At 42.3% G+C, this 14812-nt stretch overlaps 1 protein-coding gene across 1 annotated transcript in view; it reads right to left on the bottom strand.

The window, feature by feature from the left end:
• The window catches only part of CHAT (choline O-acetyltransferase), a 48938-nt gene that overhangs the window by 18652 nt on the left and 15474 nt on the right, over window positions 1-14812 (bottom strand). The window contains exons 3-7 of the mRNA XM_075257842.1: window positions 13783-13974; window positions 12619-12737; window positions 11152-11205; window positions 6586-6766; window positions 5249-5426 (exon numbers count right to left, since the gene is read on the bottom strand). Coding sequence (XP_075113943.1) covers window positions 5249-5426; window positions 6586-6766; window positions 11152-11205; window positions 12619-12737; window positions 13783-13974 — 724 coding nt within the window. The remainder of the gene's footprint in view (window positions 1-5248; window positions 5427-6585; window positions 6767-11151; window positions 11206-12618; window positions 12738-13782; window positions 13975-14812) is intronic.

The following is a 14812-nucleotide window of genomic DNA, read 5'->3' as shown; positions in this document are numbered from 1 at the left end:
AATGGATTTGCAAAATGTCCACCCGTGAGCGTTTTGTGGTCTCCGTGGCAAAATCGTTTTTTTTTTTTTTAACCAGACACAAAGTCGGACATGCAGGACCACAAAACGCTCACAGGCGCTCACGGGCGGACACTGTCTGCCGGCAGAAGATGGAAACCAGAAAGCGGAGACCGGGGCGCAGATGTGAACCCGCCCTTATTCAATAACATATTATTTACCGCTGTTCAAGAAACCAGTTTGTTGACCACGCTGTTTGGGGCCTGTACAGTGGAATACAGAGGATGCTGGTACATCTATCAAGGCATTCAAAACAGAGCATATCAACTTAAAGTGAGTGTGTCAGCACCAAAGTTGTTATTAAACCAGCCCTTGTCCCATATAGTGCAGAGAGCCGTGAGCCCAGTGCTATAACTTGTTTTTAAAATGGCCGCTTTTCTTTGCAGTGAGCTAAGAGTTGATCATGGGTGGGTTCTTGGATAGCAATATTGGTGTAATTGGTGCTTTCCCCGCCTTCTCCTGAGCAAAAATGAACTCTTGCTGCGATGCTTAGCTGCCTCTGACCACTCACCCAGTGCACTCTGGACTCATTGGTATAGGAATAATAAGCAACTTTTTGTCAAAATTAATTGGCCATCTACAAACAAATTATAGCAATTTGCTTGCAGCCATGAGCAGCATAAAGTACTGGGGCTGGGCTGATAATGATTTAGGTGCTGACAGACTCCCTTTAATATAAGTGAATGGGAGCTGGGCTGCACTCATGCAGTGTTTCCCCTGACTCCAGACACTGTGCTGAAACCAACTGATCAGTGACGGTTCCGGGAGTCAAACCCCAGCTAATCTGATATTGACATCAATATCAAAACCTTGAGAACCCCTTTTTCTGTTCTCTCATTGTTCCTATTCTCTGTTTATTTTTACTGCAAAATATTGTGAAGAAAAATTTATATATTTTTTTTTAACCTTTTCTGTGTTTTTGATGCGTTTATTTTAAATTAAGAGGCACCTGCAACATTGTGATGGCGCTGGACCACTCTTTGATAGATCAGCAGATTTCAAGTATTTAGAGGACTCTTGGCCAATAAATACTGTTATTGTACATAAGGTATTGCCATTTATAAGTGCTGAAAGACAACCTAGTGTATACAATTCATATAGTGTTAGGGCTTGCAACGCTTGGAACTGTTCAGAAAACGCACTTGGAAAGTGTTTTGCCTTCCTTTGGAAAGATCATGAGCCTCAAGTAAAGTACCACCTACAGCCTGGCAGTTTCGATCGAAATCTCGCGCATGCGCAGTAGCGCTCTCTCCGGAGTGCTACTGTGCACTCTTCAGCGCTATTTTCCTGTAGAGAACATTGGTGAGCATACTGCGCATGCACAGCATGCTCGCGTAGTTCTCAGGGGAACTGAGCCGATCTCTACACAAAAATGGTGCATTAGCGTTCCTGCGCATGCACGAGATTTCGATCGAAACCACCGGGCTGGAGGTGGTGAATCGCAAGCAGGAGGACGTCAAACAAGAGAGGAGGCGTGAACTAGCTATGACGCAGGGGGTGCACGGAACGCCCACCATGCACAGTAGGACTAAATCACATATACGTTTTAACAGTAATTCAGAAAAACGGGGGGGGGGGGGGGGTCTCAAAAACAATCAGTAGTACCTGAATATCCTTTAAAGGCTATTCAGCATATGTTTATCTAAAAACCAGAAAATCTAATGATAGAGCCCCTTTAAACAAATGGGATTTTACTGTACATTACCAGCTGGGATTTTCTCAAGCGTGTATGTGAGATCCGTATACCCTGTATTACAGGGAGACCAGTAGGTCACTGCAGGCTGAAGCTCTACTATTGATCAGCTGGTAAATGTAGTAAATAAATACATTATTGATCATTTAATAATTCGATGTCCTTAGTTCACTTATGCTCTGCTTTTTCATCCTTCACAAAGCTTATTTTTATTTCATTTGCTGTGGCTTGTCATGTTAACAGATGAGTTCTAGGATCCTTAGAAGTCTCAGAGAGCAATTTCATTATTGTAAAGAAAATGTTGAATTTCATGCTATTATTCAATTTTGGCTGGATTAACTCTTTGTAACCTGCAGTATAAGATTCCCAACTGTTCTCCTTTTTTTCTGGAAAAATCCTATTTTCATGGGTGGGATTTTTTTTTTTGCTAGATAACTTGGTTTTGCCTTGCACGTGTTTAGAATTTTTGTGGATTTTTTGGAGAAATATATTGAATTTATATATTGTATTTTCGGGTATAATATTTTTCTATGGATGTAATGGGTACCCATGAAGAAATAAAGCGTGCCCAATAGAAACTACCATCCAATGATTTTGTTTCGAAGAGGTTTTCTGGTGGGTTAAAATGGGAGCAGAACAGGTCAAGACTTCCAAATTGCTCTTTTTGCGTGCAACCCACAAATTTCCCTTTCCCGCCTCCATTCCTAGATAAAAATGGCCTACTATCAGATGACAAGATCCGTACTAGAAAAATGAAAGCCCTTCCTCCTAATCTTCTCACCTCTATGGTATCTTAGTCGTGGAAAGTCATCACTCTCAAATACTTGGGAGTCAATCTTGCCTCCTTCTACAGCATGCTATATAAATTTAACGTCCTGTGGTTCCTTCAAGTCATTACCTTATTTTCAATATGAAATGCCATCCCCCGGTTTTTGATAAGGCTCAGTCCAGTTCTTAGTGCTAGTTCACATGAGGTACTGCGTGAACGCATTCCGTTGCGGCTGCCGCGATGGGATGCCGGTGCAGTGCATTGGCATCCTGCAGCAGCTTTCTGCTCTGGATTAGGCCCAAATGAATGGGCCTAGTCCAGAGGGTGGTGTCGCAAGGCGGACGCCATGACTGAATCAGCCACGGAATCCGCCTGAAGAAAGGGCAGCAATGACTGGCTCCCATTGATTTCAATGAGAGGCAGCAGGATTTTGACACGGATTCCATGTCAATATCCTGACCGTGTTGACCCGTGTGAACTAGCCCTTATATTTCTTGGGAACTCTATCCATGGATATCCCACAGGCCATGCTGCAGATGTTTCAGCTCTTCATTGTAAACTTAATTTGAGCTAATGGTTATCACAAAATCAAAACTTTGTTCTGTTCTCTAGCATTACCTAGGATGGACTTTCAGTCCCTGATGTATTTTGCTGTTATTTGGCAGTTCACTTACAATACAGTCCCTCCTGGATTTTAGTACGACTACAATCAATGAGTGGGATTGAAAAACTTTGGACTAACAAAATGTAAAGCTATTGTCCTCTGGTTGAGCTGTCTTGCCAACACCTCTTCTCATGTCCCCCATAAGAGCCTTATGGTAAATTGCCAGTATGCACTTTGTTCTCTCTGAAGTTACCTATGACAGCTGAATATGACCAAGCCTTGGTTTGATTTTTACCTCTTCCAATATGCAGACATTGTTGATCCAATCTCTAGGGTCATTCTCTCCTTCCGTGCAGTCCTATTCAGGTTCAGTGTTGCTGCCATGGCTTACATTGCATACATACAGTATGTGCAACTTAACAAGGCCCTCCATGCTTACACTAACTTTGAGCACTCATGCCTTTCTAAATTAGAGGCATACCTTGGCAGAGAACTCTCCCATAACCCCCCCCCCCCTTCCAAGTAGCAAATTATCTGATAGAAGGTGGTACAATCTACTCTTTTGTATCTTATAGGGAGTAACTTATGTTTTGGTATCATAACCCAATCCTTTTCATTTAATTTACTGTCAATTTTTGGCTTACGCTATTGGGAGATGGGGATTTTGCCTCATCTTCTGGACTTGACGGGCAAGTGCTCATCCAAGGGGTACTGGGGCATTACATGCCTCTAGATGCCTTGACATACTTACTCTTATGTTTCGTCAGGCACTGCAGAAGCTCTTTGCCAGGCTGCTCCCTCACACGCTCATGGCAGCCAAATGCCTCTGAATAGCCCGTGGAAGAGGCAGGAACCTTTTTCTACTATCAACCTGAGCTCTAGGGTTGGAGACATCTGGTGAATGGTAAACCTCACTGCCTAAATGAATAACCAATTGAGCTGTTTGTCTCATGTCTTAGGACTTGTTCCTCACTGACCTCTTGCCTTAACCAGTCACTCGATCTGTAGAACATCTTGTGGGCAACCATAGAGGGCAATATTGACCTCACACATAGTGCTGCCTCACATCTGATTACGTCCTCAGTTTTGTCTATGTGTTGTCTAGCCTTTTTTCTTGGTGTACACACTGTCCTTAAAGGGATGCTATCATTACAATCCCTTTTTTTTCTAACATGTAGCAATAGTCTTAAGAAAGGCTATTCTTCTCCTACCTTAAGATGTCTTCTCCGCACCGTCGTTCGGTAGATATTCCGTTTTCCGTCTTTATGCAAATGATTTTCTCGCAGCATTGGGGGCAGGCCCCAGCGCTCAAACAGCACAGGTGTCCCCAGCGCCGTCTCCATCTTCTTCAGGAACCGGCATCTATGCGTCATCTTCCGGCCTGGCTTTCAATCTTCTGCGCATGCGCAGTCGGCTCTGCCAGCGGGCTTCAGGCAGAGCCAACTGCACCTGCGCGCGGCCATTTATTTATGGCTGCTTAGTACAGGAGATCGCTTAAACGGCCACAAAAAAATGGCTGTACACTGGTGCAGTCGGCTCTGCCCAAGGCCTGCTGGCAGAGCCAACTGCGCATGCGTAGAAGATTGAAAGCCAGGGTGGAAGACGACGCGTAGAAACTGGTCCCTGAAGAAGATGGAGGTGGCTCTGGAGAGTTCTCTCACCGCATAGGGGACACCCCCAGTGCTGTTTGAGCGCTGGGACCCGCCTCCAGTGCTGTGAGAGAACTAATTTGCATAAAGACAGAAAACGGAATATCTACCAAATGGCGGCGCGGAAAAGACATCTAAAGGTAGGAGAAGAATAGCCTTTCTTAAGGCTATTCCTACGTGTTAGTTAGAAAAAAAGGGATTCTAATGATATGATCTCTTTAATTTTAAGCTTATTCTATAGTGACCGTCCACTGTTGTACATGATGCTGTAGATGAAGCTTGGGGTAACAGGCAGAGCAGAGGAATACTCCTTCTAGATGATTGGTTTAATATACAAGATATGTTTTCTCTCCTTACATTCTTAACCATCATTGTGAACGCTTCTTCCACAATCCAGAGAGGCCGTACTCTGTGCGCTGTGTAGATGTTTCCCCCCTATTATGGCGGTCATACTGGTACAACTCTCAGTAGCTTACCTTTCATTAATTCCTCCCTAGCGTGTGCCCATTCCGTTCTTCCATCTGATGTTAATAATCCAATGGCAGGAAGGCGCTCATCTTCATTTTCTGCCATTCTGACTATTTTCTTAAGCTGAGTGAACAGGTCACCTTCGCTGAGACGACGGAAGTTAATAACAACATCCAACACAAAAAACTGTAGGAAAAAAATGAGGTAATCTATTAAAATCCGAATACACATACCATGAAATATTTTTCTCTGTGTATTTTCAACCACAGATTTACAGATGTAGTAGAGTTAACCCAAATTTTGCAATTGGCTAGATTCCTGCAGTATGATATCTTATCATCATAGAAGACAACCAAAAACCAATGAAAAATTATTGAAAAATGTTTTGCAATCGGTTTTTGTTGTCTTTTGTGATATCATGCTGCCACAATTTAAAGGGATCCTATCCTTGAATACCCTTTTTTTCTGACTAACACATGGGAATAGCCTTAAGAAAGACTTTTCTTCTCCTACCTTTTAGAAGTCTTCTCCACGCCGTCGTTTGGTAGAAGTCTGGGTTTTCTTCAATATGCAAATAAGTTCTTTTGTAGCACTGGGGGCGTCCCCAATGCTGCGAAAGAACTCTCCAGCGAAGCCTTTATCTTCTTCTGGAACGGGCTCTCCCTGTATCTTCTTCTGTCCTGGCTTTCAATCTTCTAGGCCTCAGGCAGAGCCGACTGTGCATGCCCGCGGCCACAAGAAAAATGGCCGCTTACTCAGTAAGCCATTTTCTTGTGGCCACTGGCATGCGCAGTCGACTCTGCCCGAGGCCTAGAAGAGTGAAACCAAGGACGGAAGAAGACGCGAAGAGAGGCCGTTCCAGAAGAAGATGGAGGCAGTGCTGGAGAGTTCTCTCGCAGCATTGGGGACACCCCCAGTGCTGTGAGAGAACTCATTTGCATACCGAAGAAAATCCAGATTTCTACCGAACGGCGGTGCGGAGAAGACATCCAAAGGTAGGAGAAGAAAAGCCTTTCGCCTTTCTTAAGGCTATTCCTACGTGTTAGTCAGAAAAAAAGGGTATCTGATGATCGGATCCCTTTAACTACTTGCAGAATTTTGGTTGTAATGATGAGACTTAGTACAGTATCAATAGCAATGCTATTATATTGTTCATTGGATGATAATCCTTGTGTGGGCGGCCAGTAAAACTCAATAGTATTTCAGGTAAAAAATTGTGCGGGTTCAAAAATTTGTGTACTGTATTCTTTGTTCTAGCATAATTTAATAGTTCACGACCAAATTCCTGCTGAACTTCTGGCATACTGGTTGTTATTGGTCTTGGTTTCTCCATGAACGAACTCACCTGGTTGTTGCATGCTACAATGATGTGCTCCGGTTCTGGCATAATACTGCTTTCCTGGGCCACAAGTGTATCCTTTGTTGCTCCTGGAAGTCGGTAAGTAGAGAATAGCCCGTAGTACTGCTTCATGCACATAGGCTGTCCAGACAGTTGACCTCGAGCATAGTCTACAGGCAGAGCATGCCTACAACATTCAATAAAAATGTGGTTATGCCACCCCAAAAATGACCATGCCATCCCAAAAAATAGGATTTGATTATCACTGCTCAAAAAAATAAAGGGAAGACTCAAATAACATATCCTAGATCTGAATGAATGAAATCTTCTCATTGAATACTTTGTTCTGTACAAAGTTGAATGTGATGCCAACAAAATCACACAAAAATCACCAATGGAAATCAAATTTATTAACCAATAGAGGTCTGGATTTGGAGTCACCCCCCAAGATTAAAGTGGATAAACACACTACAGGCTGATCTAACATTGATGTAATATTGTTCTTAAAACATGTGACAATGAGGCTCAGTAGTGTGTGCGGCCTCCATGTGCCTGTATGACCTCCCTACAACTCCTGGGCATGCTCCTGATGAGGTTGCAGATGGTCTCCTGAGGAATCTCCTCCCAGACCTGGACTAAAGCATCTGCCAACTCCTGGACAGTCTGTGGTGCAACGTGACACACTGGAGGCGCTACCAGGGGACAGGCCAGTATACCAGGGGGCCATAGGAGGACAATAGCCCAGCAGCAGGACCGCCACCTCTGCCTTTGTGCAAGGAGGAGATGGAAAAACCCCTTTAAGGCTAGGTGTCGCACACTGTAAGTAGAGTCCCTGACTTTCACTTTTGCCCAGAATCGTACAGGACATACAAAGAGAAGTACTGAATTTACTGATCTGAATACCTCTCTCGGTCACTGCTCAGTCCTCCCCCTCCCCTCTCCATAAACTGCTATAGACATTGGCAATCTGAGTTATGCGACCTGCAGTCCGTTCTTAGTTGGACATAACAAAGATTTCAGGGTGAAAGTCAGTTTACAGGGGAAGGGAAGGCAGGGACACATTCTGAGATGAGTAGGGTTTTATTCTGATAATATATATATATATATATATATATATATATATATATATATATATACATAAAATATTGTTTTTATTTTTCAGGCCACTGAAATTGGAATTGTGCCCACTTTATAGAGCTTAACTCATGTCAGCATAACAAGAGAACATTGCTGAAAATAAATGTTCATTCTGGTGTGAATACACATCTACATTCCATTGCAAATTAAAGATTTTTAACAGGCTAAAATCACTCTGGAGAAAACTATTAGAAATATAATATTGATGCAAATAGCACAGCCCATGAAGACTCATGTGTCTGCATGATTGGGAATGTCACGTTGTGTTCTCCCCATGCTGTTATCACATAAATTACAATAGCCCTTCATCCATCAGCTGTTGTCTTCCCATGGGGAACTATTCATCTGTCACATAGGCACATCAGGAGTGCTGCTACACCAGACTGCTATGCCTTTGCACTGTAAAATTAGGGTTACTACTAATATTTACAGCCTGACATAGGAATACATTTACATTAATTGTGCAACTATTTCTGTACTTTGCACTTTGGGGCTAGATTGTTTTCTTATCAATAAAGGGTTACTCCTTAGTACATAGTAGTAACTTGTTTTCTCTCCTGGAGCTTGTATGAAATCCCAAAACTGGTTGAATTAACACTGGTGCATATGGTTTATACAATACTGTACATAATTTCTCTCAGGAACTCTTCCAATTGGTGGCATAACAAGCACAGACTGGGCCTCCCAATGACATTGCGTTCTCTTTCCTGGCCCCCACACACTATGATGTCTCAAAGTGGCCTCCAGACAGTGTAATGTCCCATAGTGGCTCCTGCACACAGTATTATCCCCCATAGTGGCCCCTGCACACAGTATTATGCCCCATAGTGGCCCCTGCCCACAGTATTATGCCCCATAGTGGCCCCTGCCCACAGTATTATGTCCCATAGTGGCCCCTGCACACCATATTATGCCCCATATTGGCCCCTGCACACCGTATTATGCCCCATAGTGGACCACCCATGAACATTTACTATACTCTGGGGGCTTTTCAATAAATTAAATGAGACATTAAACTGGGGGCAACTAGATGGGGACATTAAACTCGAGCAGCTAGAAGCAGACATTAAACCGTAGGGGTAGCTGGAGGGTGACATTAAACTGGAGGCAACTAGAGGCAGACAGGTCCCCTCTTGCTCCCTCCATGGTTTAATGCCCCTCCAGTTGTCCCCAATTTAATATTCCCCCCAGTTTAGGTGCACCCCTTCATCTACCCCAGTTTCATGTCCCCCCTCCATTATGCCCCAAGTTTCATATCCCCCTTTTATCTGCCCCATTTCATGTCCCCCCTCCATCTGCCCCCAGTTTCATGTTCCCCCTCCATCTCTGCCCCAGTATAACATTTCCCTTTCATCTCTTCCCCTAAGTTACTGAGACACACACACACACTCCCCACCCTGCATCTCACATTCCTCTCCCCTCTCAGTACCTCAGGGCACACACCACACATGACTCTATCTTCTTGCACTGTCCTGCTGGCACTAAGACACACCTCCCTAGATACGCCTCCCTAGTCAAGCTATGCGGGCCGGACTGACTCAGTCAGAGGGCCGGATAAGGGTCGTACATTGCCCAGGTCTGATTTAGATGAATGGAACTTCTTTTGCTTTACAGAAATTTTACAACAAATCTTTCATGTCTAAATACAGTCCTATGAAAAAGTTTGGGCACCCCTATTAATCTTAATCATTTTTAGTTCTAAATATTTTGGTATTTGCAACAGCCATTTCAGTTTGATATATCTAATAACTGATGGACACAGTAATATTTCAGGATTGAAATGAGGTTTATTGTACTAACAGAAAATGCGCAATATGCATTAAACCAAAATTTGACCGGTGCAAAAGTATGGGCACCTCAACAGAAAAGTGACATTAATATTTAGTACATCCTCCTTTTGCAAAGATAACAGCCTCTAGTCGCTTCCTGTAGCTTTTAATCAGTTCCTGGATCCTGGATGAAGGTATTTTGGACAAACAATTCAAGTTCAGTTAAGTTAGATGGTCGCCGAGCATGGACAGCCCGCTTCAAATCATCCCACAGATGTTCAATGATATTCAGGTCTGGGGACTGGGATGGCCATTCCAGAACATTGTAATTGTTCCTCTGCATGAATGCCTGAGGATTTGGAGCGGTGTTTTGGATCATTGTCTTGCTGAAATATCCATCCCCGGCGTAACTTCAACTTCGTCACTGATTCTTGAACATTATTCTCAAGAATCTGCTGATACTGAGTGGAATCCATGCGACCCTCAACTTTAACAAGATTCCCGATGCCGGCATTGGCCACACAGCCCCAAAGCATGATGGAACCTCCACCAAATTTTACAGTGGGTAGCATGTGTTTTTCTTGGAATGCTGTTTCTATTTGGACGCCATGCATAACGCCTTTTTTTATAACCAAACAACTCAATTTTTGTTTCCAAAATGAAGCTGCCTTGTCCAAATGTGCTTTTTCATACCTCAGGCAACTCTATTTGTGGCGTACGTGCAGAAACGGCTTCTTTCTCATCACTCTCCCATACAGCTTCTATTTGTGCAAAGTGCGCTGTATAGTTGACCGATGCACAGTGACACCATCTGCAGCAAGATGATGCTGCAGCTCTTTGGAGGTGGTCTGTGGATTGTCCTTGACTGTTCTCACCATTCTTCTTCTCTGCCTTTCTGATATTTTTCTTGGCCTGCCACTTCTGGGCTTAACAAGAACTGTCCCTGTGGTCTTCCATTTCCTTACTATGTTCCTCACAGTGGAAACTGACAGGTTAAATCTCTGAGACAACGTTTTGTATCCTTCCCCTGAACAACTATGTTGAACAATCTTTGTTTTCAGATCATTTGAGAGCGGGCTGTCCATGTTCGGCGACCATCAAACTGAACTGAACTTGAATTGTTTTGTAGAAAGAAATGGTCCAAAATACCTTTATCCAGGATCCAGGAACTGATTAAAAGCTACAGGAAGCGACTAGAGGCTGTTATCTTTGCAAAAGGAGGATGTACTAAATATTAATGTCACTTTTCTGTTGAGGTGCCCATATTTTTGCACCGGTCAAATTTTGGTTTAATGCATATTGCGCATTTTCTGTTAGTACAATAAACCTCATTTCAATCCTGAAATATTACTGTGTCCATCAGTTATTAGATATATCAAACTGACATGGCTGTTGCAAACACCAAAATATTTAGAACTAAAAATGATTAAGATTAATAGGGGTGCCCAAACTTTTTCATAGGACTGTACATTGTGGAAAAGCTGCTTTTTTTGTTGTAGATTGTGCTACAGTTTTTTGAGCCAAAGCAACACATGCAAACTAATAACCCAATAAATGTAACTGCAAGCATTGGATGACGTTGATCCTCAATGATGTTACTATAGCTTAGTTGCTACAAGTGACATTTTTATTGGCAGGTTATAAATGATCAGAAGGTGTAACTTACATGTCCAGTAAAGTTTTGTAGTCGAGTACTCCAGAGATGAGGTTAGCGGTAAACCTAGAAGGACCCAGATTGTACAATGTTACTACCCAAACCATAGGAAACTTTACTATATGAAGACCTAAATGACAGGTTGTAATGTAATGATAACATCTTGCCTTATATCTGCTTCATCAGTTCAAGACCTTACATAACTAAAGCTTTGCCTGGTAAGTAATGTGACATAGACTGAATGTATTATTATTGAGGATATTCTGTATTTAGCACATGCTGTTTAGTGTCAGAAGTGATAACCTATTACATGGATACCTATATGAGTGAAAATGGAGTCATTGTATTGTTTGGAATTCAATGGTGACTAGTGTTGAGCGAGTAGTATTTGATCGAATACCTCACCGGCATAGGAATGCGTGTAATCGGCCGAACACCAAGAGGTTAAATGCCTTGAATATTCGAAGCGTTTAACCTCGTGGTGTTCGGTCGATTACACATTCCTATGCCAGTGAGGTATTCGATCGAATACTACTCGCTCAACACTAATGGTGGCCAATGTATATATTTCATGATGGTTAGGAACATGGGAAGAATATGCAAATCTGTCTTCCATGATGTAATTAGGAAGTCAGTGCCTCAGTCATGCAGCCCAATAGAGGGCGCTCCCTGAAGATTTACAAATCTGTCTTCCATGATGTAAGGGAGCACCTTCTATTGGGCTGCATGACTGAGGGTCTGTCTTCCTAATTACATAATGGAAGACAGATTTGCAAATCCTCAGGGAGCGCCCTCTATTGGGCTGCATGACTGAGGCACTGACTTCCTAATTACGTCATGGAAGACAGATTTGCATATTCTTCCCATGTCCCCTTGCACAGTGGAGCGCTAATGGCTTAATAAGACTCCACACACCTAAATGGTGGTCTCTCCCTATGGAGTGACGATATCCCCCTAACCATGATAGTTAGGAGTCAGTATAACGCAGAAGCAGCCTGAATTGAATTTAGAGCCATTTTTAGAAAAAACAAATAGTCCAATGGGATTTGCTTTCCTATAAATAGAAGTCCAATCTATGTATTTTACTGAATATTACTGATCTGGCATATATTACCACTAGGAACAGTAGGAAGCCATGGTTTTCATTGCTTCTCACTTCATCTAGATAGACCTTTTGTATTCTGCTTTATTACTTTGTACTACACCATATAACCATTTGCATGCCATTGGTATGGTATTACATGTAGAAATTCTATTCTGGTCTTAACACAAATAAGCTTTGACGGGTTCAGTTTGTGTAAGTATTATAGAGAGGACGGTCCCATTGTTCTGTGTAGACATAGCCATTTATTGTTCCCGTTTATGTGAAGGATTTTACTATCCAACAGACGTCTACAGTTCTTGGAGTCATTTGCCTTTTTACAGTTGTAAGCTTGCTTTGTGTATATGACACCATTAGAGCTTAGTCTATGACAGTACCTCAATTGATCGTTGGCATCCTGGAAGTTGTGGTGTGCAAATATTACTGCTGGACTGGAGTTAACTGGGAGCGGCAGCCGGTTATTTAAGTACATGTCATCGAGCCAGTAGTGGTGTATCTAAAAGAGAAGGGTATTGGCAATCTCGTGCAGAAAGGCACAATATCATTACATAGGAATCTTCTCTATCTACTGTTGGAAAACCATTACAAAGTCATGCTAAAATTTGCTACAACTCTATATGTTTAACCTAGGAAAGGCAATGTCATCAATGAAGGGAAGAGCAAATGATACAGAGACATTTTGCATATTATGCTTTAGGTAATATAAACCTAGTGAAGATACAGGACAGTGAATTGCTGGAAGAAAGTTTCTGCAGAGTGGTACCTTCCTGTATTGTGATACGCTATTGCATTCACCTAAATCCAACAGGAGTCAATTAATGACGTGGGAACAGGGTCACCAGCATGGCCTCAACCCACCAGATAATGGTAGGATTGAGTACCCTGGAAGAGGTCAGTGATTTTTTCTTTTATTTTCCATGATAATTTTTTTAAAAATCCTAAAATTTTGCAGTTTCCACACAGTAAACACAAAACAAGTCTTATCATGAGCTGATACTTCCTGTTCTGTAGAGATCATTATCATCGCAGATACCTGTACAGTAACAGCATTGTCACTGCTCACCTCTTCCCCTGTCTGCACAGTGACCTCACCCAGGTCATAGATCATGCCCACAACACTCTACCATACAAGTCAATGAACGTTTCCAAACTATTGTACGGTGACAGCTGTAAGACATATCTCTGCATACAATAAAGAAGATGGCAACCAAGTTATCATATGTATGAAATGAAATAGAATAAAAAATCTGCAACCAAAAATCAATCTGAAACTGATTTAACAAATTTAGCCATAATGTTATCTCTGAGGTTGTATGGAACTTTTTGGCATCTTGTGTATTTGGAGCTGAACTGTATGTCTGTGATTCGCAGCCCTGCAATACTGCCTTGATGACTATAGCTATGCTATTATCCTATACTGTAGACAAAAAAAAAAGTAGCCTAAAGATTTAACCAAGAGCATGGCTGTAATATAAAATCCCTAAGTTTGTTGCCAGGTTTCCTTTACTGCTCAGACATGCTTTGGTATAGGCAGACGTTACCCAGTTTTCAGTTTTCTCCCGCCGCTCCAGCAGTTTTTGTTGCAGCATTTCCCCCACACCACCAGGCGCCATAAATCTCTCCACAACTGCTTTGCTTTTTTTATATTGTTCTTTTGAGACCAAGTGCTTCATACATTGCAGATACATATCCATGGTTTGCTGCAGAGGTGGCACAGGCAGCTTGGGTAACTCCTACAAAAATAAGAAGCATGAATCTTTGAATATTTTTCATATTCCATTAGCAACGCTGCAGTCATATCATAGTCTATACAATATATTTATATGGCGCTATGGTGACTCAGTGTCCCATATCTATAGTTTGTGTCTCGTGGTCAAAAATGACTGTGCAAACAGTAAGGACTTCTGTGTATAGTCATATCATATAGAAATGTGTATATATAATGAAATGACACAGAAAATCTGAAGTAATTGCAATAGGCTAGCCCACACAATGGTGCGCCCTCTTCTATATAATGAAGCCATTTAGTATTGTCCACAGTGACATAGCTATTAGGGTCATAGCTGTGACACTAATGTTGACTGGGTTGCTATGCTATCAGAGTTGTGGTCCGGCCACAGCTGGTAGCGTACAACCCTTCCCAATAAGGTTGTCCCAGCATTTCCTGCTATCCACTTCAATTATCCTCCATAGCAAGTTGCTATCTGGGACAATTACTGTAATTTTAATTGATGGAAATTTATCGTCTCTCTATATGTTTTCTCTACATATGCAATATGATGGCATGGTTTAATCCCATGTGAGTACACACAAATTCCCAAAGAAATTCCCAGTGATGGCGAACCTTTTAGAGACCAAGTGCCCAAACTGCAACCAAAAACCCACTAATTTATCACAAAGTGGCAACACGGCAATTTAACCTCAATAATGTGTAGATCCACAATTGCACACAATTACAGACCTGCAAAATATGGTCACACGAATGGGGCTTTATAGAGCTTTTTGCTCCACTGTGATCACCACAGTCCAATCTGCTTCACAGTGACCCTCCACACAGTACAATCTGCTCCA

Source organism: Leptodactylus fuscus, chromosome 10 (genome assembly GCF_031893055.1).
Source record: "Leptodactylus fuscus isolate aLepFus1 chromosome 10, aLepFus1.hap2, whole genome shotgun sequence".
Taxonomy (NCBI): Eukaryota; Metazoa; Chordata; class Amphibia; order Anura; family Leptodactylidae; genus Leptodactylus; species Leptodactylus fuscus.
Note: the sequence above shows the minus strand (reverse complement) of the source record. Positions and strands in the feature narration are given on the sequence as shown.